General features: G+C 41.5%; 2 protein-coding genes and 1 long non-coding RNA gene across 4 annotated transcripts in view; 1 reads left to right on the forward strand and 2 right to left on the reverse strand.

The window, feature by feature from the left end:
• The window catches only part of ABCD2 (ATP binding cassette subfamily D member 2), a 68,095-nt gene extending 55,131 nt beyond the window's left edge, over positions 1 to 12,964 (reverse strand). The window contains exons 1-3 of one of the 2 annotated variants that reach the window (XR_005591516.1): positions 11,816 to 12,964; positions 10,178 to 10,358; positions 3,745 to 3,866 (exon numbers count right to left, since the gene is read on the reverse strand). Coding sequence is in view for 1 of the 2 variants with exons in the window: in XM_039516125.1 (XP_039372059.1) it covers positions 3,745 to 3,866; positions 10,178 to 10,358; positions 11,816 to 12,805 (1,293 nt within the window). In the remaining variant the exon portion in view is untranslated. The remainder of the gene's footprint in view (positions 1 to 3,744; positions 3,867 to 10,177; positions 10,359 to 11,815) is intronic. The other variant, XM_039516125.1, reaches the window with a different exon arrangement.
• Positions 12,965 to 17,574: 4,610 nt separating this feature from the next.
• Positions 17,575 to 24,692, reverse strand: LOC120391904. The gene is made up of 3 exons (XR_005591517.1): positions 23,827 to 24,692; positions 19,032 to 19,117; positions 17,575 to 18,237 (listed from the first exon to the last, which is right to left on the reverse strand). It is a non-coding gene; the product is annotated as an uncharacterized LOC120391904 (long non-coding RNA).
• Positions 20,295 to 24,731, forward strand: part of C1H12orf40 (chromosome 1 C12orf40 homolog) — a 30,568-nt gene continuing 26,131 nt past the window's right edge. The window contains exon 1 of the mRNA XM_039516142.1: positions 20,295 to 20,421. Coding sequence (XP_039372076.1) covers positions 20,399 to 20,421 — 23 coding nt within the window. The 5' untranslated portion in view covers positions 20,295 to 20,398. The remainder of the gene's footprint in view (positions 20,422 to 24,731) is intronic.

A 24,731-nucleotide genomic window follows, 5' to 3' on the forward strand; every position in this document is an offset into this window, starting at 1 on the left:
GCCACACACTCTGAATGCTTCTGGGACTTCCTTGCTAGCACTGAAACAACTTTCCCTGACTAGAAACTTCATTCTCTTGGAAGGAATGGATTTGGATGCTGCTCACTTTGTTTTTCTCTCTTTCTTCTGTGGCACTCATGCTGCTGTGTGAGGCTCTGAACTGCTGAGATTTTTGTGAGATTCCTAACACCCATCATGGGAGAATGTGGAGAGAAGCATGCCAGTGTACCATTCTATTTAATTGCTAGGGCATCTGTGGTGCTAGAATTCATATCTCTAGTCCTGCTGAAATACTTCTCTGCTGTTCTGTTGGACTCTGTGGCAATCTAGTCTGTTTAGGTCTTCTCCTATTGTGACAAATTCTCTCAAAAAACTCACTCCTCTTTTCCACTCTTCCTAGCATATTTAGGATCTGTTTGGCTAGTCTGCTCTGTTGCATACTCTGACTATGGGAATAACAAATAGGATGGCTAAGGGGGAAATGGGGGGCTACTTTCTATATCTGGCTTTCCTTGGTCATATCTTTGCTCCAGGTCAGTTTGAGTGAGAGATGGTGGCTGATCAGTGTACCCACACCAAAACATTCTTCAGCCTGTGGTGAAAGTGCAGAGGAACGAGTCCAGCTGTTCTCCTCTGGATATGACAGACAGACTCGTACATTTGTCAGTGAAAAGTACTACAGGGTCATGGCGTACCCCAGGAACTCCCCTCTCTACACGCTGGTATCTGTAGTCAGGATTCCATGGGTAGGCTGAGGCCCCAGGGCAACTGAGACTCAAATGAGAGCGGTATCTAAAACTGCACGAAAGGCTCCCTAGCAGACCCTGGCAAAGGTCCCATGAATCCTCCTTTGGATAAAGATCTGCTTGTCTGCCTGGACCTTGGACCCCGTGCAACCGAGGGGGCCTCTGGGGAACAAGGCTGACAGGGTCTTGGGGAAGGTAGTTCTCGCCTTACCTTGCACTTTTTTATTTTTACCTTGTCATCCTCTAACTCGCAGGGGAGGAATCCTGTGGGGAGAAATCTATTTTGTGTGTGAAAGCCAAGCAGCATGGGCACTTCCTAGTCCTGAAACGACTGTAGCAGTTAGCCATATAGTACTCCATGCTGTCTCTGCCTCTTATAGTAGCCTCATATTGGTGCATAGTTGGAAATCCTCCTAGACCTTTGATGCCTGCTCAAGGACTTTGTCCTTAGTTCAGGCCTTTCTCCACAGCCATTGAAGATACTGATCCTCAGCCTGCTGGAACAGAAACAAATGAGCTCTAGGACCTGGCAAGCCCCTTATCTTGCAGGTGATGACCTCACCAAAAAGTCTCACTGTACTGTCTCCATCTGCTGGCAGAGAGGAATTACACTCAAGCATCTGCAGTAGTATAGAAGACTGAAGGGAAAAGTATTATTCCTAATATAATTGTATGATCACCAGATTCAGAAAACACAAATTCTGATATTGAAAGCTAGAAGAGAGGCAAGAAGAGCAGGACAATGAGTATAAGGGTGCCCATGCATCTGAACAGCATGCTTCTTTCTGTGGTATGCAGAGCACATACTGCGTAGCCCCCAACCCCCAACACAGGTATAAATAGCACCGTAGACAGACAGGCACGACTTAGGCAAGTAAAGTAAAAGGTGTGGGTATATATCGGAGTACAAACCTGACACAGCTCCAATTTGCCTAAGCCATGCCTCCTTGTCTACACAGCTATTTCTAGCAGTATAGTGTCGTGCTGCCTTCCCACTGCCGGAGCCTTTTCCTGTCGCAGGAAAAGATGCAACCGGGGAAAAGCAGAGGGGAAATGTTTTGCCAGATCCTCATTGCTGGAGCCTTTCCCTGCTGTAGGAAAAGACTGCAGCAGGGGGAAAGGTTCCGACAGAGGGGAGCTGCTAGAACCTTTCCCAGCTGCCTCCCACACTGCTGGAGCCTTTCACTGACACATGTAGCAACACACCACAGTGTGAATGCAGCGTGGTTTTCACTGTAGCATGTAGCACATGTACCTTACATGCCACCGAAAGTGGTGTGTCGTTTAGACATAGCCTTAAAAAACAAATACATTATCCAGTTGTAGTAAAGCATTTAGAGATAGCCAGATCCAAATCTGGTGTTAGAAGACGTCTCTGGTGTAAGGAAGTGTAACTCTAGACAAGTTCCATAAATGCACAAAATTCAAGAACAGCTATTTGTTATTAATTATAAGGTTCTACTCTCAGTCATGTTTTTATAAGGGTATAGGAGTTTATAAGGAGAACTTTGCAAAATCCGTAGTAATGATCAAATGTTTCAACTCCATGAGTAAGCCTAGACTGTCCTGCATTGGTAGTTTTTTGTCTCTAACACTTGTGAAAAGAGTTGTGCTGACAGCATTTAAGACTGAAGATCTCCTGCTACCAGTAGAGCAGGTACAACGTGGACAACAGCAGGATAGCCTTTCCACATTGTCTCACCAGTGTGCCCTCCATGCTGACCTGCAATGACCACTTCTAAATATGACAATGTAGTTCAGTCTCCAAGCTTATTCAAGGTCTGATCCAACTCCCACTGGGAGACTTTCCAGTGAATTCAGTGGGAGTTGAATCAAGCCCTCAATCCTTGGCCTCTGATAAGATTGCAAACCAGCATTCCAAACAGTGTTGTCTGTTACAGTGATATTTGTGATACTGAATGCTGTACCCTATGAACAAACCTCATCTCAACTCACATGCTGCAGGAAAGCTTACAGGTGGTAACAGTTTCGAAAGCATGAACCTGTAGACTTACCCATCAAAACACTGAAAATTTGGATTTACACTGGTGGCCTAGAGACAAAAAATAAAATCACAAAGAGCCAAACATTGCCCATCTTACTAACGAGGTCAGTTCCACTGACTGCTACAGGGCTGCTCATGTAAGAAAAGGGAGTGGGATTTGTACTTTATTACCATAAAATATTAAAGTTCACAGGAAGCATATTACCATTCTATGGAAATCGCCTAAAAGTAACTTAGAACAAAATATGAAGGTGTTCCAATACTACTTCGGCAAAATTTTAAGTATAAAATTAAGATGGAAGCTCAGCTCACTGGTCTTTCAGTTCATACTTTCTGAGTTAAAGTGTAATTGTGTTACAAGTCAAATCAGTTTGCTGTCTTTCACCTATTATTTAGTGGATATTTTTTCTGCGTCATAAAGCAGCCATGTTTGCAAGGCGCCATGTAAATGTATAGCATTATATAAATGATTTTAATGCTGAATGCTAATAGTAACACCTTAACATAATTGGTAACCAGGCAGTCTCTCTACATTGTAGGCCAATATTGAAACAGATGAATCAAAAATCTCACAGTCTATTAGGAGAACTGCTTGAAAAGTCTGCACAGTATCTGGCTCTAGTCTAGAAAATGCTGTCATGGTTTATGCTCATGGGCCACAAATTATCCCTACATTAAAATACTAGCTGTTCTTAAGTTACTAAGGGATAAATTCTGCAGTCTTCACTCAAGAAAAACTCCCATTGATTTAAAGACTGCAGAATCTGCCCCAATATGATTACAAAAGAAATTTTAAAAAAATCTTACATTTGCAAATTCTGTTTTATTTTCATTTATTTCTCTTTTCAGTGGTTTGAGCATTGGCCTGCTAAACCCAGGGTTGAGAGTTCAATCCTTGAGGGGGCCATTTAGGGATCTGGGGCAAAAATCTGTCTGGGGATTGGTCCCTTCCAACCCAGATATTCTAGGATTCTATGAAATGACACACAATACCTCTTTGTAAGAAGACATAATCCTTTCAATGGCATCTGCTCCAGAGACCAACAGATTTCGTGAAGTAGTAAAGGCTTCTGTTCGCTCACTAACCATTGCTTGTTTATGGCCATCTTCTAACTCTAAAAGCAAAAAATGTTCTTCTGTTCAAATATTCTCCTGAAAAATATCTCTACAAATTAAATTATAGTTAAAATGTGAGCTATTATTAAAACAGATATTAAGTTAGGAACAGTTTAACTCTATGAAGACAACTTTTTGAAAGGAATCAGAAAGGCAAACAATTAGCATAAAACTTCTAGTAACAAAGAAAAAGTGGGAGTATGAGAAATTCTTCTGCTTACACAAATCATCCTTTTTTCTTTTTAACACCCATTAACCTCTTTTTCTTTTTAATATACCATTACTCAGTCTGAGTTTTACCACAGCTGTAGTGAGTCAAACAGAATTTCAGTTTCATTGTTTTGTTTTTACTAGTACTGCTATTACTCATTTTCAACCTTACTTAATTCTTCACTCCACTTAAAAAGGAACATTCATACTGATGCACATTTGGCAAAATTAGAATATTTTATAAGAATGCAATTAACTGACAGTAAGTTTCTATATTCCTCTTGGTAGTATTAGAGGGATCTGTGTTTGAGTAAGAGCCTTCTTTCTCACAACCCAGTTTCTCTGTCTGTTTGATCCAATAATGAAGTCATAATCCTTTGTTTATAACATTGTAGCCTGTTATCATGAAAATTCTTCCAAATCAAATAAGAGCAAGAAGTGATGTGTTGTGAGAAAATATCCTTAACTGACAAAGGAAAAAAAGGCGAAACTAGAGAGGGCATGGGAAAAAGAAACACATTTATATTTTAAGTATAATATCTTCACATGAAGTGTTTGTTTTTCCCAGAGTAAAATTCATTAAGTATTTCATGCCTGGAGTCCAATTCTGCTACTGTGATATCTCTTGCCATCATCACACCCACAGAAACTGCTATACAGCATGGAGCCAGCCTCTAATTTGCTCCTCCACAAAATCAAGATAATAATGTGGCTGAATTTTTTAAGAATGAATAATGTATAATCCTTAACATTTGCAACTAAGCAAATTAAGACAACAATATATAGGCAGCCAAATGTAAAATTTTAGGTTGCAAGAGGGGTTTGAGGAGGATATTATTAACCAGTCTGTAACATTATACAGACTGGTTTACAGTGATGCAGATTGGAGCTTCTGTCTTTCTCTGAAGTATGGCTACTGTCAGACACTAGACTAGCAGGCTGATCCAGTATGCCAACTCCTACAGGAATTATTATTAATATCACAGAATCATAGAATTCAAGATCAGAAGGGACCATTATGATCATCTAGTCTGACCTCCTGCAAGATGCAGGCCATAAGCCGATCCACCCACTCCTTAAGCAAGCAACCCCTGCCCCATGCTTCGGAGGAAGGCGAAAAACCTCCAGGGCCACTGCCAATCTACCCTGGAGGAAAATTCCTTCCCGACCCCAAATATGACGGTCAGCTGAACCCCGAGCATGCGGGCAAGACTCTCCAGCCATACCTTCTGGAAAAAGGCTAACAATATCCTATCATTGACCCATTGTACTAATTACCAGTGTGGCACTTAATTGACCTATTGACTAAGCCCGTTATCCTATCATACCATCTCCTCCATAAACTTATCTAGCTTAATCTTAAAGTCATGGAGGTCCTTCGCCCCCACTGTTTCCTTCGGAAGGCTGTTCCAGAATTGCACTCCTCTGATGGTTAGAAACCTTCGTCTAATTTCAAGCCTAAATTTCCTGACTGACAATTAATATCCATTTGTCCTCGTGTCCACATTAGCACTGAGCTGAAATAATTCCTCTCCTTCCCTGGTATTTATCCCTCTGATATATTTAAAGAGTGCAATCATATCTCCTCTTATCCTTCTTTTGGTTAAGGAAAACAAACCGAGCTCCTCAATTCTCCTTTCATACGACAGGCTTTCCATTCCTTGGATCATTCTAGTGGCCCTTCTTTGTACCCGTTCCAGTTTGAATTCATCCTTCTTAAACATGGGAGACCAAAACTGCACACAATACTCCAAATGAGGTCTTACCAACGCCTTATATAACGGGACTAGCACCTCCTTATCCCTACTAGAAATACCTCGCCTAATGCATCCCAAGACCGCATTAGCTTTTTTAACAGCCACATCACATTGCCTACTCATAGTCATCCTACGATCAACCAGGACTCCTAGGTCCTTCTCCTCCTCCGTTACTTCCAACTGGTGCGTCCCCAGCTTATAACTAAAGTTCTTGTTAGTCATCCCTAAATGCATAACCTTACACTTCTCACTATTGAATTTCATCCTGTTACTAATACTCCAGTTTACAAGGTCATCCAAATCTCCCTGGAGGATATCCCGATCCTTTTCCGAATTTGCAATACCTCCCAACTTGGTGTCATCTGCAAACTTTATCAGCCCACTCCTACTCTTGGTTCCCAGGTCAGCGATAAATAGATTGAATAAAATCGGACCCAAAACCGAACCTTGAGGAACTCCACTGGTAACCCCCCTCCAACCCGACAGTTCCCCCTTCAATACAACCCTCTGCAGTCTCCCCTTTAACCAGCTCCTTATCCACCTCTGGATTTTCATTTCGATCCCCTATCTTCTGTTAGGCTGGCTCAGTGCTTTTAGTCAAGAAAATCTCTGAGCAGTTTCCTACAGGTGTAACGTGATGGTCATTTTATGTGCTATTCTATGGCAGATAATGCTAAAGCAACATAAGCGAAATTTTCTTACGCAGCGAGTGGTTCTCTCACCTCCATGACAAGGTCAGACTCTGCAGTGTTTGAAAACATAAATCCCATACCAAAACTTGTTGTACCTGTCTGTATCTTCTTTTTGCTTTTGAAGCTCCTGATACCCAAATGCTAGTTTGTTTTAATTTATCAAGCCACCAAAAAAAAAAAAACAACCTGGATAAATACATCCTTGGTATAACTCCACTTACATCAATGAAGATACACCAGAGATAAGTGTAACATTTTGGTGCAAAAATATTATACAGAAAGTTACTGTCATACACATAAGACCCCAATTTGGCCTCTCTTCATCTCAAAATTCAATTTCTGAATTATTTAAGAAAACTGTGGCTGTTCAGATTTTTTAGTTTAAGTTATGCCAAGTCAGTAGTGCGTCACCCAGCACACTGGGATATACACATCTGGTACACAATGAGAGTCATGCCTTTCTAAAAAACGACAGAACTTTCCTCAGTCAGGGTGTGATCCTAAAACCCTCGCTCATATAGATAGTCAGGTAAATTGTCACATTTACTCCAATGGGAGGACTCGTGTGAATAAGGCTCTGTAAGGAATCCAGTCCTAAGTAATGATGCCAATTCAGTAGTACAAAACTAAAAAAAAAAAAAAATCATAACTCTTTCTTGGCAGATAACCAAGTTTTACTGATCTAGACAGCATTTTAGACTTTTCTTGATCATTTTCTCCAATGTTTTTCACACATAGGCTTTTCCTTCTGTGTTAGAGGAAGTGTCATATTACAACAGACTGGGCCAGTGGTCTCTCTTTAGTCTAGTATCTAATCTCTGTCAGTAGTTTAACTTGTTCCCCACTTATAAAACTTCTTAATCCCATTTGTTTTATGGAAAAAACATATTTATTGTGCCTAATGAAATTAAAATCTCATTGTCATTAATGTTTAATTCCCAGGTAACAAACTACATTCAGGATATTTTGGTCTACTTGTGTTTTTTGTATGATTCCTTTTGCATACTAGCGTACTATAAAACTACTTACAAAACTCATATACTGTAACAGCAAACAGATACCAGAAAAGGTAGCACTAGCTGGGGGTGGGGGTTAGAGGGAGAGTGTGTGTGTGTGTGTTTTCAATACATACAAATACCTAATTTTTTTGGCAACAGTGAAAAGGCTATTGCTGTATTGATGCAATCCCCCCTGCCTGAAGACCATCTATGTGAACAGTTTCAGATTGATTTCAGGCACGGTCATAAGTTCTAAACACTAGCTATTCGGTTCCATACACTTCCTGGATTCTAATGGGTTTATTCATCAATGACAGTTCTAGTTCCCATTCCTCAGATTTTAACCAACTTCATTTGCCTTCCACACTTGATCTGATTGGATACAGTACTATTTCGCCAACTAAACCGCCTTCAGTAGTGAGCTGCACTTGTTGGATTTTTAGCATACCTGGTTTACTTCTTATCACATTGATGGGGTCAATTTGTCACCATTAATAGTGTATTTCTGATCTTGTCCCTGTTCTTGTAGAATGTCTCAGGGCTCTGTAATAAGTTCTACACTTTAACAATTTGCAAGTTCCTCCTGGCAAATACTCTTCAGTATTATGTGACAGGCCTATCACTGACATGGAGAAGACAGATTTATTTTTCTGACCTTCTGCTCTGCCCACATTTTAAAAATATTTGTCAGAGGTCCATTCCTGGATATCAGAGAATGTTACTTACTGTAGAGTTGATATGGGTGAAATACTGCTCCTTTCCTCTATACACCTTTATAGAGTCTCTCTCTCTTTGAAGGACACCTAACCTGTTTCTGATTCATGGGTGAAGGGCTAGGGAGGAGACATTTACATTCTGTGATTAAATAATCTCTTTATCAGTTACGGGATTTTGCTGAGCTGCATTTATTTCCATTTTAGCAGAAAGTACATTAAATTGGTTAACCTCATTTCTGTTACCAAAGTACTAAAGCACTGTTATCCTTCACTGGTTGTTCTGTGTAATATGGACCTGTATAAACTCCTTTGTTTAGAATATGATTGCCAAATTCCTTATTAAATTCAGGCAATATGCACAGATTTCACCTGCTCTGCTTATCCATTGGTACTTGGATAAATGTACTGGATTTAAAATTGATCTTTTCATATACAAAGCATTACAGAATCTTTGCATGGTGAATCTTATTGATTTTTTAAGACTTCTTATGATTCCAGTCATGTATATGGAGATTTGTTGAGCCAACTTCAAAGTCAGTTTTTCGCTATCCATTTATTTAGCTTAGGTATTGCTAGGATACTTATCATTATAGGTTTCTAAGCTCTACTATGCAGTATCTACAAATGCTAAACAGGAATTTCTAATCATTGTATTATTTTTTTTGGTGTGGATTTCTCTTCTACTGAAGTTAGTATATAATCACAAAGTACAAAGAGTTGCATATGTTTCAAGTACATAAAAGGCTGTTACAAGGAGGAGGGAGAAGAACTGTTCTTAACCTCTGAAGACAGGATAAGAAGCAATGGGCTTAAATTGCAACAAGGATGGTTTACGTTGGACATTACGAAAAACTTCCTGTCAGGGTGGTTAAGCACAGCAATAAATTGGCTAGGGAGGTGTGGAATCTCCATCACTGGAGATTTTTAAGAGCAGATTAGACAAATACCTGTCGGGAATGGTCCAGATAATACTTAGTCCTGCTATGAGTGCAGGGGTCTGGACTAAATGACCTCTTGAGGTCCCTTCCAGTCCTATGATTCTATGTAAACTACAAAATGAACAAGCAAACAATTTTTTTTGCTTTACTACTTCTTAATCTTGCCTCCTGCTTTGCCAAGTTGCATTTTTCCCTGACTTTTTTTTTAAAAAACATTTCAAACAACATTAAAATCAGGGCCTCACTTCGCTCTCATTGCTAGAAGATCTGGACATGATCTTCAAAAGACCTGAATAGTGCTGTCATACAAGCCTATAACCTGAGCTTCACTTCCCTTTCTGTACTCTACTTGAGGAGAGAGATGCTGATTCTTACACAGGTCAACAGTAAGGTGATGAGCAAACGCCACAGAAAAACCACTAGATAGGTAACTAGATGGACAGTATTTGGTAATATAGCAGCAGACATTCTGAGAATTGACACACCTTCCCAACCCTGGTTGGGGCATGAGGGCTACAGCTAAAGTTACAACTTGATGAGACCTCACAGCTTAGGGCCTCCTGTGAAGAGTGGAAAGCGAGCACCTGACATTCTTGATATTGTAAATATAAAAAAAAAGATTTTATTTTAAAGTTTGTGAGACCATCTTCATACATCAAAAAGGGCAGTAAATGGTTAAAGTGATATTTATAAACTGCTTATCCACAATTCACCTTGGCATCTTATTTGAAAAAACTATCCTTTGATTCAGAATGTATTGTGTTATCATATTTAAGTTCAAAGATACGTTTTTTGTCACTGATATTTCTTCAAGTAGTTTGTTTGTGAAGTTTTACACATGCCAGGAGCTACCCAAGGATGAGGCATGCATGGTGTTTGAATATTATAGCACCACAGCTATAAATGGTATTAAAATGAAATGTAGTCTTCTTACGTGACTATTCTTCTACACTAATATTTTTAAAGAAACATTTGAAATTAAATAAAAGTATTTATTACCGCCATCTGCAAAGCCTGTTGCTGTGATGATAGGTACAGCCACCATAACCAAACCACAGCTACTCCAGACATACTTCATCAGGAATTGCTCTATCATGATGTACCATAAACGTTTGGACAATATGAGGTTCATTTGGTCTGCCAAAGCCTTGTAACTTTTCTGTAGTTGTTTCATTTCCACCTATAGTTAAAAAAATGTAAGTACTTACACAGTATAGTAAATATTAATATACATATGAGTACAATACACACACCCGTACATATAATCAAATGACGAGTGTTCGGATTTGAATTCTTCACTATATCTTGCAATCAGTACTGCAAGCTATGTGGTACTTGTTTAGACAAAGGGCCATATTCTCAGTGTAAATCAGCATAGCCCATGGAACTCACTGGGCCGGATTCTGACCAATGCCCCTTTACCCTACACTCTGGCAGTTTTATACCCACTTCACACTGCCAGAGCAAAATGCAAGCAAGTGATAAAAGCTGTTCCTTACCATCGAAGTAAAACTAGTTCTATGTGTTTAATGAAGAGGATTTTGAGCACGCTACATCGGTAAGTTGAAACTGCAACTCCAAGAACTAGGCAACATTTGGGGACTCAAGCCTGCAAAATTCCAATTTATTCCAATGCGAATTTTGCTTGAGTAAATCTGCAGAAATGATACCCTGAATTGGTATTTCATGTCTTTCAGCAATGTGCCAAGAGGAAGTGATAATGTACATCAAGGAAATGAGTCAAGAACAGTGACAAATCAGTATGACATAATGCAGTCAATTTGAGCCCACACAAAAGTGGGAATAGGAAAAAAAGTATTGAATTTAATGTTTAATTTAGCTGCAGTTAATGCAATGCTGCAAACAATTTTTGGTGCTCATTGCTACTATAAAAATAAAACGTTTATGTTGTCTTATTAATACTTTTGGCTGAGAGGGTAGTCTGAAATTTTACTATTTGCTTTTTCACATGATGTGAAACTTTTTTACAAGCCATTTTAAACACATTACAGTCAAAATTGACAATATAATTTTGAAAATGTCTTCAATATGCTGGTTTTTAAATTATCTATTACTTTTATGTAACTGATAACCTAAATACTGTCCTGTATTGCAGCAACTTTAGGACTATAGTGACTACAATTTTTCTTAGCTATCTATACAAGACAATGTCAAAGATCGTGTTGCCATCTAAACTATAGCAAAGTTTTCTTCTGGATTACTGTGTGCTACTGATTTTTGCATTTAGAGAAAAAGTATTTCTGTATCATTAAATATTCTTAGTTAATAAAATAGGGGAGAAATAAGAGCCTGGAAAGGTTAAAAGCTAGAGCACCTTTTGGAAATGAGACAGAAGAGGGAAATTAAAGTTTACTAGAGAAATGTGATGCTGCACAGAAGTAGGAATATTTTAAGAGAAAAATAAATTGGGGAATACTCTATACTTCTGTCTCTCTCCATACAATGTGGGAGAGTATATATCAGAAACAGGTTTAGGAATCAGAGGAATTCATATCCCTCACAGATGAGAGGGTGAAAGCACACCACCAGCATTATTACAGTAGATCAACATCTAGTAGTACAGCAACAGTTCTGAACCATCTCAGATTTTAGTCCTTGCCTTTATTTCCATTTTACCTTGTGTCCTCTGTAGAAGGCGATCTCTTCCACATTGGCTATAATCCGCGAATGGACGTATCGCAGATAACCCTTTCTGTGAGCTTCCTCTGCGACCAGCTTGCCAAATTTGGGCGAGCATGCTTTCAGTACTCTCGCCGTGGCATACACCACAAGGCCTGCCAGCAGCGTAGGCCCAATGGGGCTTGCTCCCCTGGACCTGGCAGTCTGGATAAGACTGTAGGATGTCAGTACTACATCCAGGATGGGCTTGGTCAGGTTAGAGTACAGGTGTGCCACCGACTGGGAGAACATCATGATGTCCTCGGTCAGGGACTGGTCGGGGTTCGCCAGCCTCCCATCCATATTGATCACCTTGTAGTATGTCTGATTGGCAAAGTAGGTCTGATAGGCATGATCCACCAGGCGGGTACGGAAGGCTAGGGCCAGCTTGCACTCCAGGTACCGTATGGCACTGTTCACAAAAGTGGCAGGGATTGCAATCATGAGCCACTTGATTAATTTGATGGCAAAGCTCCTGGGCTTCTTCTCCACGATGCTCTTGACGATCTTCCCATCCAGCCCGGCCACGTAGATGGAGAGGAAAGTCCGGGAGACCAGAGCCACCGAGTGGAGGCAAAGCCAGGCCGATTCGGCGCTCACCAGCTTCGGGAAAAGGATCTTACGAAGTTCCAGCAGCTGCCTGAAAAATTCCGCATTCACTGCCGGGGAGGCTCTGCCCCGGATCCGGCTGCAATGCAGCGGCTCCTCGCCCCCTCCAGCCCGGCAGGCAGCCTGCAAGCCCTTTTCGCAGGCTGTCTGCTGCAGGCGCTTGCGGAGGACGGGATAGAGGATTTTCAGCCCATATGCCGCAGCCACCAGGCACGCAGCCCTCTTGGCCGCGCTGGATCTGGTCCACTTCCCTCGCCCGGCTGCGGCACGCAGCAGCTGGCTCATGTCGCACAGCCGCAGGGACCGCCGCGGAGCAGGGATGCTCTGGCGCTGGGTCATGCCCGCGAGGAAGCCCGCCTAGGAGGGATGTTCATGGAGCCCGGGCTTGCCCCACGGCGCCTTCCTCGCCGCCCTTGTGTGACAGAGGCGGGCGGCCACCGGCTTCCACCAGGGGACGGTTCCCTTCAATGCACCGAGAGCTGCCGCACGCCGTGATCCGCCGCCGCCAACTCCGCCCCCGCCGCCCGCTCATTGGCTGCGCGGAGCTGGGGAACCCACCGAGTCCCTCTGGCCCTTCCCCAGCCCCGCGCGGCGCGCTCGGTCGGTGCTGGCAGGCAGCACCCGGTTCGTGCAGCCCTGAGGCTGCTCGAACTTGGACTACGTGTTGGCCTTCGCAGGGGCCACCAATGCGTCGCCAGACACTGCGAGGACCACGCGGGAGGAGCATCAGAGAGGGAGGGGGAAGGGAAAGAGCAGGGCTGCTGATTTTGCAAGTGTATCACTTCTAGATTTACCAACAGAGAGAGGAAAAAAAGGGGAACTGAAGGGGGGAGGGAAGGTGCTTGGGAGCTGCCTAAACTCTTGAGTGGGGAAAAGGGGGGGGGGGGGAAATCAGGTATAACTCCACTGAATTACCCCCTCTGTAAATAATGTTGCCAACCCTCCAGGATTGGCCTAGAGTCTCCAGGAATTAAAAGCTTACTCTTTAATTAAACATTATGTCCAGTGATTAAATCTCCAGATATACATCCAGCCAAAATTGGCAACCCCAACTGTAAATGAAATCAGAAGCTGGTTGTAGATGAGAGCTCTAGGCATGGCCCCAGCGTTGCAGCTAATTCAGAATGAAATCCCATGGGGAAGAAGGCAGAGAGGAAGAATAGGCCCCATGTGAGGGAGCTTAATTAGCTCGAGGTTTGAATTCTAATTCTAGGTAGGCAGTTGGGACAGTGTGGAGGATCAGATGGTTCCCTCTGGGAATATTTTGAAAAATACATGTAAACTGGAAATATTCCTCCTCCCCCCATTTATCCTGTTGCTGCACTACTACATACAATTCATTGTATTGTCAATCATGGGACTCTCGCCCCAAAAGAGATTTGAATTCCTGTTACCTGAATCATCATTAGCACCTAAAACATATCATAAATCCACAAAAAATAATGACAATACAAACATGTTCCTCTAGCTATATTTCATTTCCCTTAGTCCCTCAATCCCCATTATCACATTATTTCAAGGTATATTGCTTCGTAAGAGTATAGTATTTAGGACTCGGAAGGAGAAAATAAAATGTAAAAAGAGCAGTTGAGCATATTTTACATTTAAAAAGTTAAGTAATGAAGCCACTATAGCTATAAATGCAATAGTTCTTCCTCCATTTGGTGGCGGAGGGTAAATCAGAGTTTTGATAATACATTATTAGAAATAACCATAAGACTAATAGAACTAAGGATCACAAACTTCCATAGGAAATATTCATTAACATAGGGCCACTGAAAGATGCATGACTCAACTATTCTATAAATCATCTTATGAAGAGTAAAACTAGCTCATATTACTGCTAAAAACAGACTTTTTATGTAACAACATTTAGGAAGCATTTTACTCTGGATGTTTCAGAAATAGTAAACACTACCTTATCTTTGTGAAAGTTAGAATTGGAAAAAAAATCTAATCAGGCACCAATCTCTGTAGTGTGAGACCCCCCAAACAAACCCAAAACAAGACAAGGTTCAACAAATCAGCTATTTTTCTGCCTCCTTCCCTAACAGGGTTGGAAGAAATGTGTACCCATTGTTGATTGGAAGAGTTGCATAGAACGGATGGAAATGTAAAAACAATGTAGTTAGAATATTTGTAATTCTATATATTGTCAAGAGTGCCTCATGGCTTGGATGGGTGTATCTTTTTACTGTGCAAATCAAAATAAATAAAATAAATTCGATCTTAGAAAGCAGTTTTGTTGATATATGAGATAACTGTACTCTGTTCTAACTCTTTCACAGCTGCACTTACCCTATTGCACTAGTTATTATTTTGTCCATAAAATAACTAGAAAACATACAACTCAAAGATATACAGAAACTGGACATGTTGAGTAAGAAAGTGCCTAGTTCAGACTCTGTCCATTTTGTTAAATCACAATTTCCATTTGATGATTGCATATTTGTGCACTAGGCATAACGTTATCTGAATGTTGGTTTGCCAACTTGCAATGTGCCCCCACTCCAGCATTTTTTTTAATAGGGAAAAAGTTCATAGAGTCCTATTTCACTTCTGCATAACTGCTGACTTTTGGCTGTACCAGAGTCTGAAAAACTGAAGCTTTCAGTCATGCGGGGCCTGTGGGAACATAAATGAAACAAAAATCTCCTGACTATACAGTACTGTAATGAATAAGAGCAATGCATTTTCTTTTCTTTTTTTCTTTCTGTTGAGAACATGGGAAACGCCTGAACTGCCAATTGAATTACCCACTTTCTTCTATTCTTGCTGCCCTGAGATTTTTGCAGTCACTCTCTATAACCTATAAAACAAATTACATCTTCTGTACAATGTAGCCTTAGTTGTTAGAATTTTTAGAGTGCTTGTGACTAGTGATTTTAACCCTTCATAATAAAACTACTGAGGCAACACTGATGAAACAGTTACCAAAGCTGTAGTAACATCTAGATCAGGGGTCTCAAACACACAGCTGGCTAGCGGAGTTATTTCCTGCGGCCGCCAAGCTCCCCTCACCCACTGCTTCCCCCCTGCCCTGCCCAGTACTGCTTCCCTGCTCTTCTGCCTACTTCCAGGCGCTTAGTGCTTTCCAGGAGGGAGGGGAGAGGAGCAGAGAGCAACATACTCAGGGGAGGAGGTGGAGAAGAGGCGGGGCAGGGGCGGAGATTTGGGGAAGGGGTGGGAAGAGGCGGGGCTTCATGGAAGAGGGGCAGTGCGGGGGGGTTGTACCTTTATATGAAAAGGTTTCAGTGATGCGGCCCTCAGGCCAATGTACTAGTCCTCATGTGGTTCTCCTGGTGATTTGAGTTTGAGATCCCTGACCTAGATTATCTTTAAGATATAGGGTCTACCCAATTTCTAACAACTGATTTTATTTAAAAAACACAAAAAAGAAAGTCCATTGAAATAAATTAGAGTAATTGACACTGGAAAGGGGGCACTGTTGTAATTTCTGTCATGCATACCTGGAGATCCAGAGATATGCATATGTCTGGTTTTTTTTAAAGTAATTTGACTGCTTTTTTATTGATAAAACTGGTTTCAAACAAATACATTAAAAGTCACTTGTATGCACTTTCTGAATGGAAGAACAATCCCAGAGAAGGAAAAATAAGGAGGATATGAATGACTTCTAAAGGCCAAGATGCAAGCAGAACAAAGTATACTGCAGCCATCATGTTGCTCCCTGGAGATCTAATAGATTCTGCTTTTTCCAAACAGTAGAGTTGTGATGAAGGAAGGAATAGAATCATTGCATATGGAAATGGGTTGTATTCAGGTAACATTACATTCTTTGGAACATAAATAGAGGTGATTAATGTTAGGTTAGATAAGTTCTATGAACACAGGAATATTTAGGAACTAGAATGGAGAGTGCATGAGGATGCCAACTGGCTCCTGCATCGCTATAGTGCCCTGCACTACTTGTGGACATTATGCAATACTAGAGCTGGAATATAGGCGACAAGAGAATCATTTAATGATATCATCCAGCCTTCACAACTTTTTAAAATTCTTTTATATCTTTTGAATAATATAAAATGCAAAATTTGAGGCAAAAGCCCACTTACCTGATCGCCTCTAGGCCGGTTCCATGGGATCTTGTGGAGGCTGTAACAGACATGAGGGTGGTGGAGTGTCCCTGTAGAGTGGGAGCTGGCTGGTGTGACATTGGGGGATTTGAAATTAAAGTCAAAGGTAAATTTAAAATAGATAGATACCGTATGTCCCATAGTCTTGCTATTTTGTGCTTTCAACATTTAAAATACATTTAATTCTCACACACACACACACACACACACACACACACACACACACACACAGATTTCAATGGGAGTTGAGTGGCTTAGACTCTCACACAATTGGTCCTTTAACATCTACTTTAACTAGAGATTTTTCTTCTGTATTTCTACAGTATGCTGATTAGTTGATTACAGCTCTTCATTTTGGATGACTTCTTAGTATTTCTGTTGCCCTTCTGTAAACTAGGTACTGTGATGTTAGGTTGTGCAAATATTTTCTTCTTCTATTTGCATTAAGAACTACTTAATTTAATATTAGACTTCAATTGTAAATGATTTCTAAGATATGCAGTATATGAGTACATATCGTAGCGTCCCTAGTATTTTGTGACCATGCTTTTTTTTATTTCACTCCACATGGTTATATATTATTGTAGGAAAGATCGGCTTTGATCTGAGCCAAATGAAAAAGTGCTTGATCATGCAAATCCTTATTCACACGAATACTTCTACTCATGGGAGTAGTTCAATTTAATTTAATGTGACAACTCACATAAGTAGGGACTACGCTTGTAACCAAAGTTTGCAGGATCAGGCCCAATTCCAATCCCCAAGGCCAATGTCAAATTAGGCCTTTTAACCAAGAAACCATTTAAGGACCCTCATATTTACTCTGAAATGTTGTTTCATCAGCTAATGCTTGCTCAATATAACTCCCGCTTTTGGTCTGACCCAGTATGGCCATTCTTATGTTCTTATGTTTAATTGCCTAATGCTTGATGACATGATTGAAAATTCTGGCCAAACAGAGTAAAAAATGTGTGTTAAATTAACACATACAAAAGTTCGGTAGTAATAGACTTCATTTAAAGCCAGCTGTGAGAGTCTTCAGATTTTATCATACATTCATTTGCTAAGTAAACAATTTTACCTAGATCCACAGAAGTATTTAGGCACTTAAACCCCAGATACAGGCACCCAAGTCTCTGGGCCAAAGAGAGAAAGTGAGAATGACTGTAGTCCAGTGGTTAGGGCACCCACCTGAGAGATGGGAGACTCTTGGTCCAGTTTCCCTACCCCAATCACTCATTATTTATCCGAAGTGGAACAGCTTCAGGAGAGAATATCAGAATATCCAATAGCTCAGTTGTTAGAGCACCCCACTGAGAGGTGAGAGACCCCTGTTGTAAAGTTGTTTTTTTTTTAATAGCAAATATCTTTATTTAAGTTTAGTGGAACTATTCACTGGTATTTCAGAAAAAAACATTCAACAAAAATAGCAGTGGAAGAAGCCACCCCGCAGCTCGGAGATCAAGGCAGATAAGCATAAAGTGCTTTCGAGGAGAGTCAAACTTTCGCCGTGTATCAATCCTGGGCCTGTGATCAGCTCCTGAGCTGCCGCACGCCAAGGTGCAGTGTGTGTGAAGGAGCAGCACCTGTTGGAGATGGCTTGTTGGATGCGGCACGTGGTGTTATAAGGTAGAAACCTCCTCCTCTGGCCATTTTGGATGGAGCACAAAATTCCTGCAAGAAATGCCTTAGATGCTTAAGCAGCCTGGAGTCAGGCAGCTGGTTCCTTTTCTTGGGTCACTAAGCAGAGATAGCTGCCTCCCTGCTGCCAGACTTCCACACCTCTCTCTGGCTAGCTTACATGGGTTCCCACCTAGCATGTGGCTTTGTGGATTACATTCTAAGGTGCCCATCTCTCCCCATTCATTGTATAGAGTGCCTAACTCAACCTTGTGAATCGCAGTGTAGTCCCTGTGATTTTCTAGGTGCCCCAAAGTTAGGCCCTGTGATGCTCAGTGTTGCAACACCTTTGTGGATCTCGCTCTTCCTTTATCATAACCAGTAACAGACTGAGATCACTTGCTTGGAAGTAACTATAAAATGAAAGGACTTATTAAGAGACATGAGAATCATTTATAATCATGAAGAAAGTTTATTTCTAATAAATGAGTTGAAAATTCAGTTTTTATATATCTCCCTTTGGTTAATAAATACAGCATTTTACATTAGCTGTTCTAATTCACTTCCCTCCACGTGAGATAGTCCTGCTGAAGGAAAGCAGAGAGCTGGAGTCATTACTGAGCAGAGGCTGTAGGCTCTGTTAGTGCTCACCTCTACAACAAATTGTGCCCTTATTGTGCCCAAGAAAAAGCAGCAACTTTAGAACTGTACCTTCTCTGTCCTCAAGTACTCCTGGCAAGCCACTCTGAGCACTTCAACATGGGAGCATTGGGGTGTGGGGAGGTGCTTGACAAAGGAGGCCAGGGAAAATTCTATTGTTTGATGAGGTGGCTATAAAAAAAAATTACCAAATAAGTGAAGTCTTCAAGACTATTTCTCTCATCAGGTTATTTCAGTTTCATGAACAGAGGAAACAGCTTTGCTCTGTACTTCACTGCAAAGAAAACCAATTGAAAAAAAAAATCATGAAACTCAATAGCTCTTCCTTCCAAAAATGAATAAGAATAATGGTGTCTTGCAATCCTTTGTATGTGTGACATCATCCCATACCTGAGCCCATTGTCTAAAAGCTTTCAAATGTTGTCAGTGAAAACATATTATTTAAATATTAGAAATCCTAGGTCAAATTCATCCTTGGTGTTACTTCACTACATTAAGCTCTGAAGATTGGACTTGAGGTCAGGAGGGGACACTGTCCGGTCATGGACTGGCAGCGACCATGCAGTCACCCGTAATTAACCTGGCTGCACCAGATCAGTCATAATCCTGTGGAGCTCTTAGATGCTTGGAATAAAGCCATAATGTGGTCATGGACACCGTGCTACATTTCTCTACTGTCTAAGCATATTGTTGTTACTTCACTGACTTTACTGGTCTTGCACTAGAGATAAATGTGATTCCTTATGTTAAGTTTGAAAGAACTTTTCATGATTTTGGCTCCAATAACACGATTTGGGGTGGGGGATGTCAATATTTTTTACACTAAAAGATAATCAAGTAATTTAAATCTTCATTCATGACAATTTTCCTAACTACCAGATCCAGTAAATGAAACAAGTGAAAAAGTTTCTTGTGGTCTTTTTTCCTTTGACTCAAAGTAATACCACAAAGTGCTGCACAATAGTTAAGAACAAAGGTGGTATAGAAAATATCAAACCTCTGTGACCAAATTCAACTCTGATATAAGACAACACATTTGCCATTCAAAGTTGGTTCAACCAGGGGCAACTTGGAGAAGCCTTTGGGGACCAGGGGCAGCTTGTGTGGAAGGAAAGCTGGTAGCTTGTTGCCAGGGCAAGGGACAGGACCCCCACCCCCACTCATTCTGCCCCATCACAGTAGCCTTCCCCTGTTCAGAGTCTGTGAGAAGGGGCCTCCTTCATTCTCTGTCTCCTAAGCCTGTCACATTCCTTTCCTGCTGGTGCACCTGGCAGGTACCACTTCCTTTCTCCTGCTTCTCTCTGAGCAGTCCAAGCTGGCTGGCTGCCACTCTGCCAGCAGGGAGAGCACAGGGAGAGGAAGAGGAGAGACAGGCTCCCTGCTCAGTGCCAGCAGTCCCACTGGTTGTGAGCCATTATTACAGAAGAACCTCTGCTCAGTCCCAGCTGCAGCCGGTCCGCAGGCAGGCTGCCTTGGTGTGGGTGGTCATTTGCGAGAGTCACGCCCCATCACCCTCAGCGGCCCTCCAAGCCCTCTGCACTCATTATCTCAGACAATGAACTGGGTTGGTGGCTCCCGGTGAGTGACGCTCGTCCAGGGCCTCGTTGTTAAGGCACAACCAGGCCCCGAGAGAGTGTGAGGCTTTGACCCCCACCCCAGAGCCTGCAGCCTGGAGCTGTGCGCGATGCGGCCTATATGTTTCCCCCACCCCAGAGCGTGCAGGCTGGAGCTGTGCGCGATGCGGCCTATACGTTTCCCCCACCCCAGAGCATGCAGGCTGGAGCTGTGCACACTGCGGCCTACATGCTTCCCACACACACACACACTGAGCAGCGTAGGACTATGTGCAATGGGGCCTACACACTTCCTCAGACCAGACCAGCAGCATGGGGCTGTGCACAATGGGGCCTACATGCTTCCCCCACACACTGGGAATCGTGGGACAGTATGCGCTGAGGCCTACACACTTCCCCAGCCCAGATGGGGCAGTGTTGGGCTGTGCCCAATGTGGCCTAAGCATTCCCCCTGCCCAGACTGGGTAGCATGGTGCTGTACACTATGGGCCTCCTCACTTTCGAGTTGACACAGTCAGACTGTGTGAAGGGGCCTCCCTTCCTTGGCCTTCCCTCATTTGTGCTGTGCACAGGAGTCTCTTCCCAGGACTGGGTAAGGTGGGACGTTCAGAAATGGCTTCTCTGCACATACTTCCGTCCTTACTTTTTGTTTGGGCAGTGTGGGGCCCTATGTGAAACAGGACTGGACAGAGTGGGGCTGGGTGAAGGGGCCATAACAGAAAGTGTTGTTACTGCAGTGTCATCTGACCTGGATTTACTACACCTGCATGAATGAAATGTGTATGTTGTTAACTGGAACAGGTATTTTTTAACATTTGTTCAGCAGCAGCATGATACTATCAGTACAGGAGGCTTCTATACTAAATGTTAAGTTAGTTTCAGTCTATTATTACTTGTCTAAAGTTTTTAGTAGTATGACATGTTTAACTTTTGTATTGCATGCATTACTAATTCACAGAAAATAATTTTGGATTGTATAGAACAGGAATTAGGGGTTCAAACTATTTATTAGGTCTTCTAGTCCTTTCTTCCACCTGTGCAGGATTGATCTCTTCAGTATTTTGTCAAGCTATCTTCAGTTGTGATAGGAATTTCAGCATTACTGTGCTTTCTCTGAACACTGATCTACTAATTCAGACTGCTACAAAGACTCTCAAAATCACTATTAGTAAATTCTCCCATTGTATCTCTTAGCTTAGGTCCTCCTCAGAAAGAAGAGAAGGGTAAAGCATCTTTGAATGGACTTTCTTTCCTTCCTTCACATTCCCATTATGCTTGAGAAGATTATCTACCACACCATTATAGCTTTAGGGTAGAATTTTCAAGAAAGCCTAAACTCCCTTAGGCACCTTTAAAAACCCTAGCCTTATTTATTACTCTCAGTTTCCTTATCAGAAGGAGACAAAGATTTCGCATTTAAGAAGATTTTTCTTGTTTGAATAAAAAACACAGTTAAATGGTTTTAAAAAAAAAATTCTTCAGGTCTGAACCTGGCAACGGGATTCTGTGGACAGGCACAGGGGTTTGCCCAGTTCAAGCCCCGATGGGGGCTTTGGTCACTAGAATAAGTTTAGTTTAATTATAGACATCTGATTCTTTTACCCCTAATATATGCCATAAGTTTTAAGTCATATACAGATTTGACTGGCTCTTCTTTGCTGAGTGTTCATTGGCTGTTTACCCGCAACCCTCCCCCCTCACTCTTCACTTGAGCTTCACTGCACACTCGGCCATCTTCGCCCCTGCCCTTCCCATTTGGCTTATCCCCTCTTATTATTAATTAGCATTATCATAGCACTTAAGTACCCCCGCCCCACATACACAGAAAAAGTGGAACATTTTGCCATCACATTGTTCACTCTGCTTGTGTGTTTTGCCCCAAAGAGGCTGTAATTTAAATATACAAGACAGACATGGGGTAGGAGTCTTGTACTCTATCTGTACAGTGCCTAGCACATAGGGACTCCATTCTCTAAGAACTACTATAATAAACATGATTAATCATATGGTATTTTGGAAAGATGAAGAGTAAAAACTGAGTGAGTTTGAGGGAAGTCTCCCACCATTGTTTTAGCAAATACAAAGGACATGATGCTGGCAGCCACTATGCATTAGAGCGCCTTTCATTGGGAGCTCTGGGGGAGTTGCAGTGGTACTAAAGCAATGGTATGCAGTTTCCCTAAAATTGTCAGTGTGGACAAGGCCTAATTGGCTCACTCAGAGATTTGATGGTCCAAGACACATTGTAAATCTTCTGACTTCTTTTAAAATTTAAATTAAATTTAGAAGTCTTTTGTAACTTTACATTTCTGATTTTAGTTTCCAAGTCATTTTAACTTTGATGTTTTATATTTTTAAATTCTTAGCTGTAATAGAACCATGTTAATCAATTATCAACACATTTTGTTCTCATTTTCTTGAAATTTGGAAACAGTTTCAAACTTTGTATTCTGCAACCTTTGTAGTCTGAATTAACTACAACCTTTTATTCATATCTGTTAAATTTCTAATCAAATTCAATATCTTCACTGTCAGAAGCCAAATGTACGTGTCTCAATTATGAGAAATTAAAAGGAGACAAGCTCATCATCTGATTAGAAAACTTTGAAAATAAAATGCCTACAATTCAGTAGACCAAAGTTTAATTAGAGAGGAAACCTTCAGTGCCTTTTGCTCCCAGTAATGGTTTTAGTGACAAGATTGTCCATTCTCTTTCAACAGTGAAATCTGAAAGTTGATAATGTGTATTTTCTATTATCCTAGCTATTTTTATATCAAGTTCTGGGGAGGCGGAGACTACTGAGCTGTACAGAAACAGTAAAGTCACCACCAGCAGGTTTACTAACCTTTTTATACCAAATGATTTTGAAAAAAAAAACTTTTTTTTTATAAAAAGCACTTCACCATCTATTAGAAATTTAGAATTCAAAGGATTTCACCAGGCTTTTGAGGTTAGCCTTGCTAAACAATTCTGTAATCATCCTAACCATATATGGAGAATCAAACTAAAGTAATTCCAAATGCATAAGTAAGCCTTTTTGTAAGATTCAAGTTGTTCAGCACTACATATGTGGGGGAAATTTCATCTTGACAAACACTGGCCTAAATGCTTGGGAGCACTATCCTGTGTATGTGTATATATATCTCATAGAATATCTAGGAGGATAACATTCATTTTGAAAAATGTATATCCCTTGTGTATTATTACAGTACCCAATACTGCTGTTAATTGCATGTCAGGATTCCTGTGGTAGTTCTGGGACTTGCACCTTAGGCAGCAGAAAAATTGCCTTTGACTGGGGGCCCCACCTACTGCAACTACATATGATATATTTATAAAGTGCTTAACACTCTGTATACTACACAAAAAGTTAAAATGTACAGTTCCATGGAGACATCCAATCCTCACCTGGTAATTGCAGAAAAGAGACCTTCATACTTCATATTCCTATTCCCATAAGGATTTCCCACATACTGAGGCCCTCAATCATCAGCTGATCATCCCAAAATCATCCCTCTCCTGGATTCCTGTCCCATAATTACCACTTAGCCCTCCAGACAATATACCAATTTTCCTCACAGCAATGTTGAGAAAATGGGTTGGTTTTGTACTGTATCCTGAAATTAAGACTATGGTGAACCAGAGAGGAAAGTCAGCTCCTCACCAGGATGCTCCTCTAGCAGCACCTGCCTCCATTTATATCAGGAAGGGATTGGTTGCTCCAGTATCTCAGATGGTGTCAGCAGCCATGTTAAAAACAAGAGACAGAAGGTCCCTATCACAGGTCCACTCACTGCTAGGGCAGCATCTCCTTCCAACTACTCTCGAGATTAGCTCGATCCAGGGCTGACACCCCCATCTGTCTTCTCATTTTCACTAGGCACCAACTTGGTCTTTGGGACTTTACATATTTTTTCTTTGTGACTTAGCCCTCCAGACAGGTAACTGTACAGTCCTTCCAGGCTATCAAAGTTCCACTGGATCAGCTATCTTCATCCACTCCTCACCCAAGACCAAGTCCTATACCCCTTTCCCAGCAGCTGATGGGTGAGCCCAGGTTCCCCTACTACTCAGGGTTCCCATCCAGAGACCCTATGTCCAGCAACTATAATCTGCTTGCTCCCAGACCCTATTGTTATTTCCCTAGACTCCTTGCTAATTCTCTGCTCTATTTTCTGTCCTCCCATCCTCTTTGGGTTTACTAACCCAAATTCCCTCCTCCAAGAGAGTGCCTACTTAGCTCTGTAACCCCCACACACATCTCCCAGAAAGTAACTACAGGCTACTTCATCTACAGCCACCTTCTGGATGCA

This window comes from Mauremys reevesii, linkage group 1, assembly GCF_016161935.1.
Source record: "Mauremys reevesii isolate NIE-2019 linkage group 1, ASM1616193v1, whole genome shotgun sequence".
In the NCBI taxonomy this organism is placed as follows: Eukaryota; Metazoa; Chordata; order Testudines; family Geoemydidae; genus Mauremys; species Mauremys reevesii.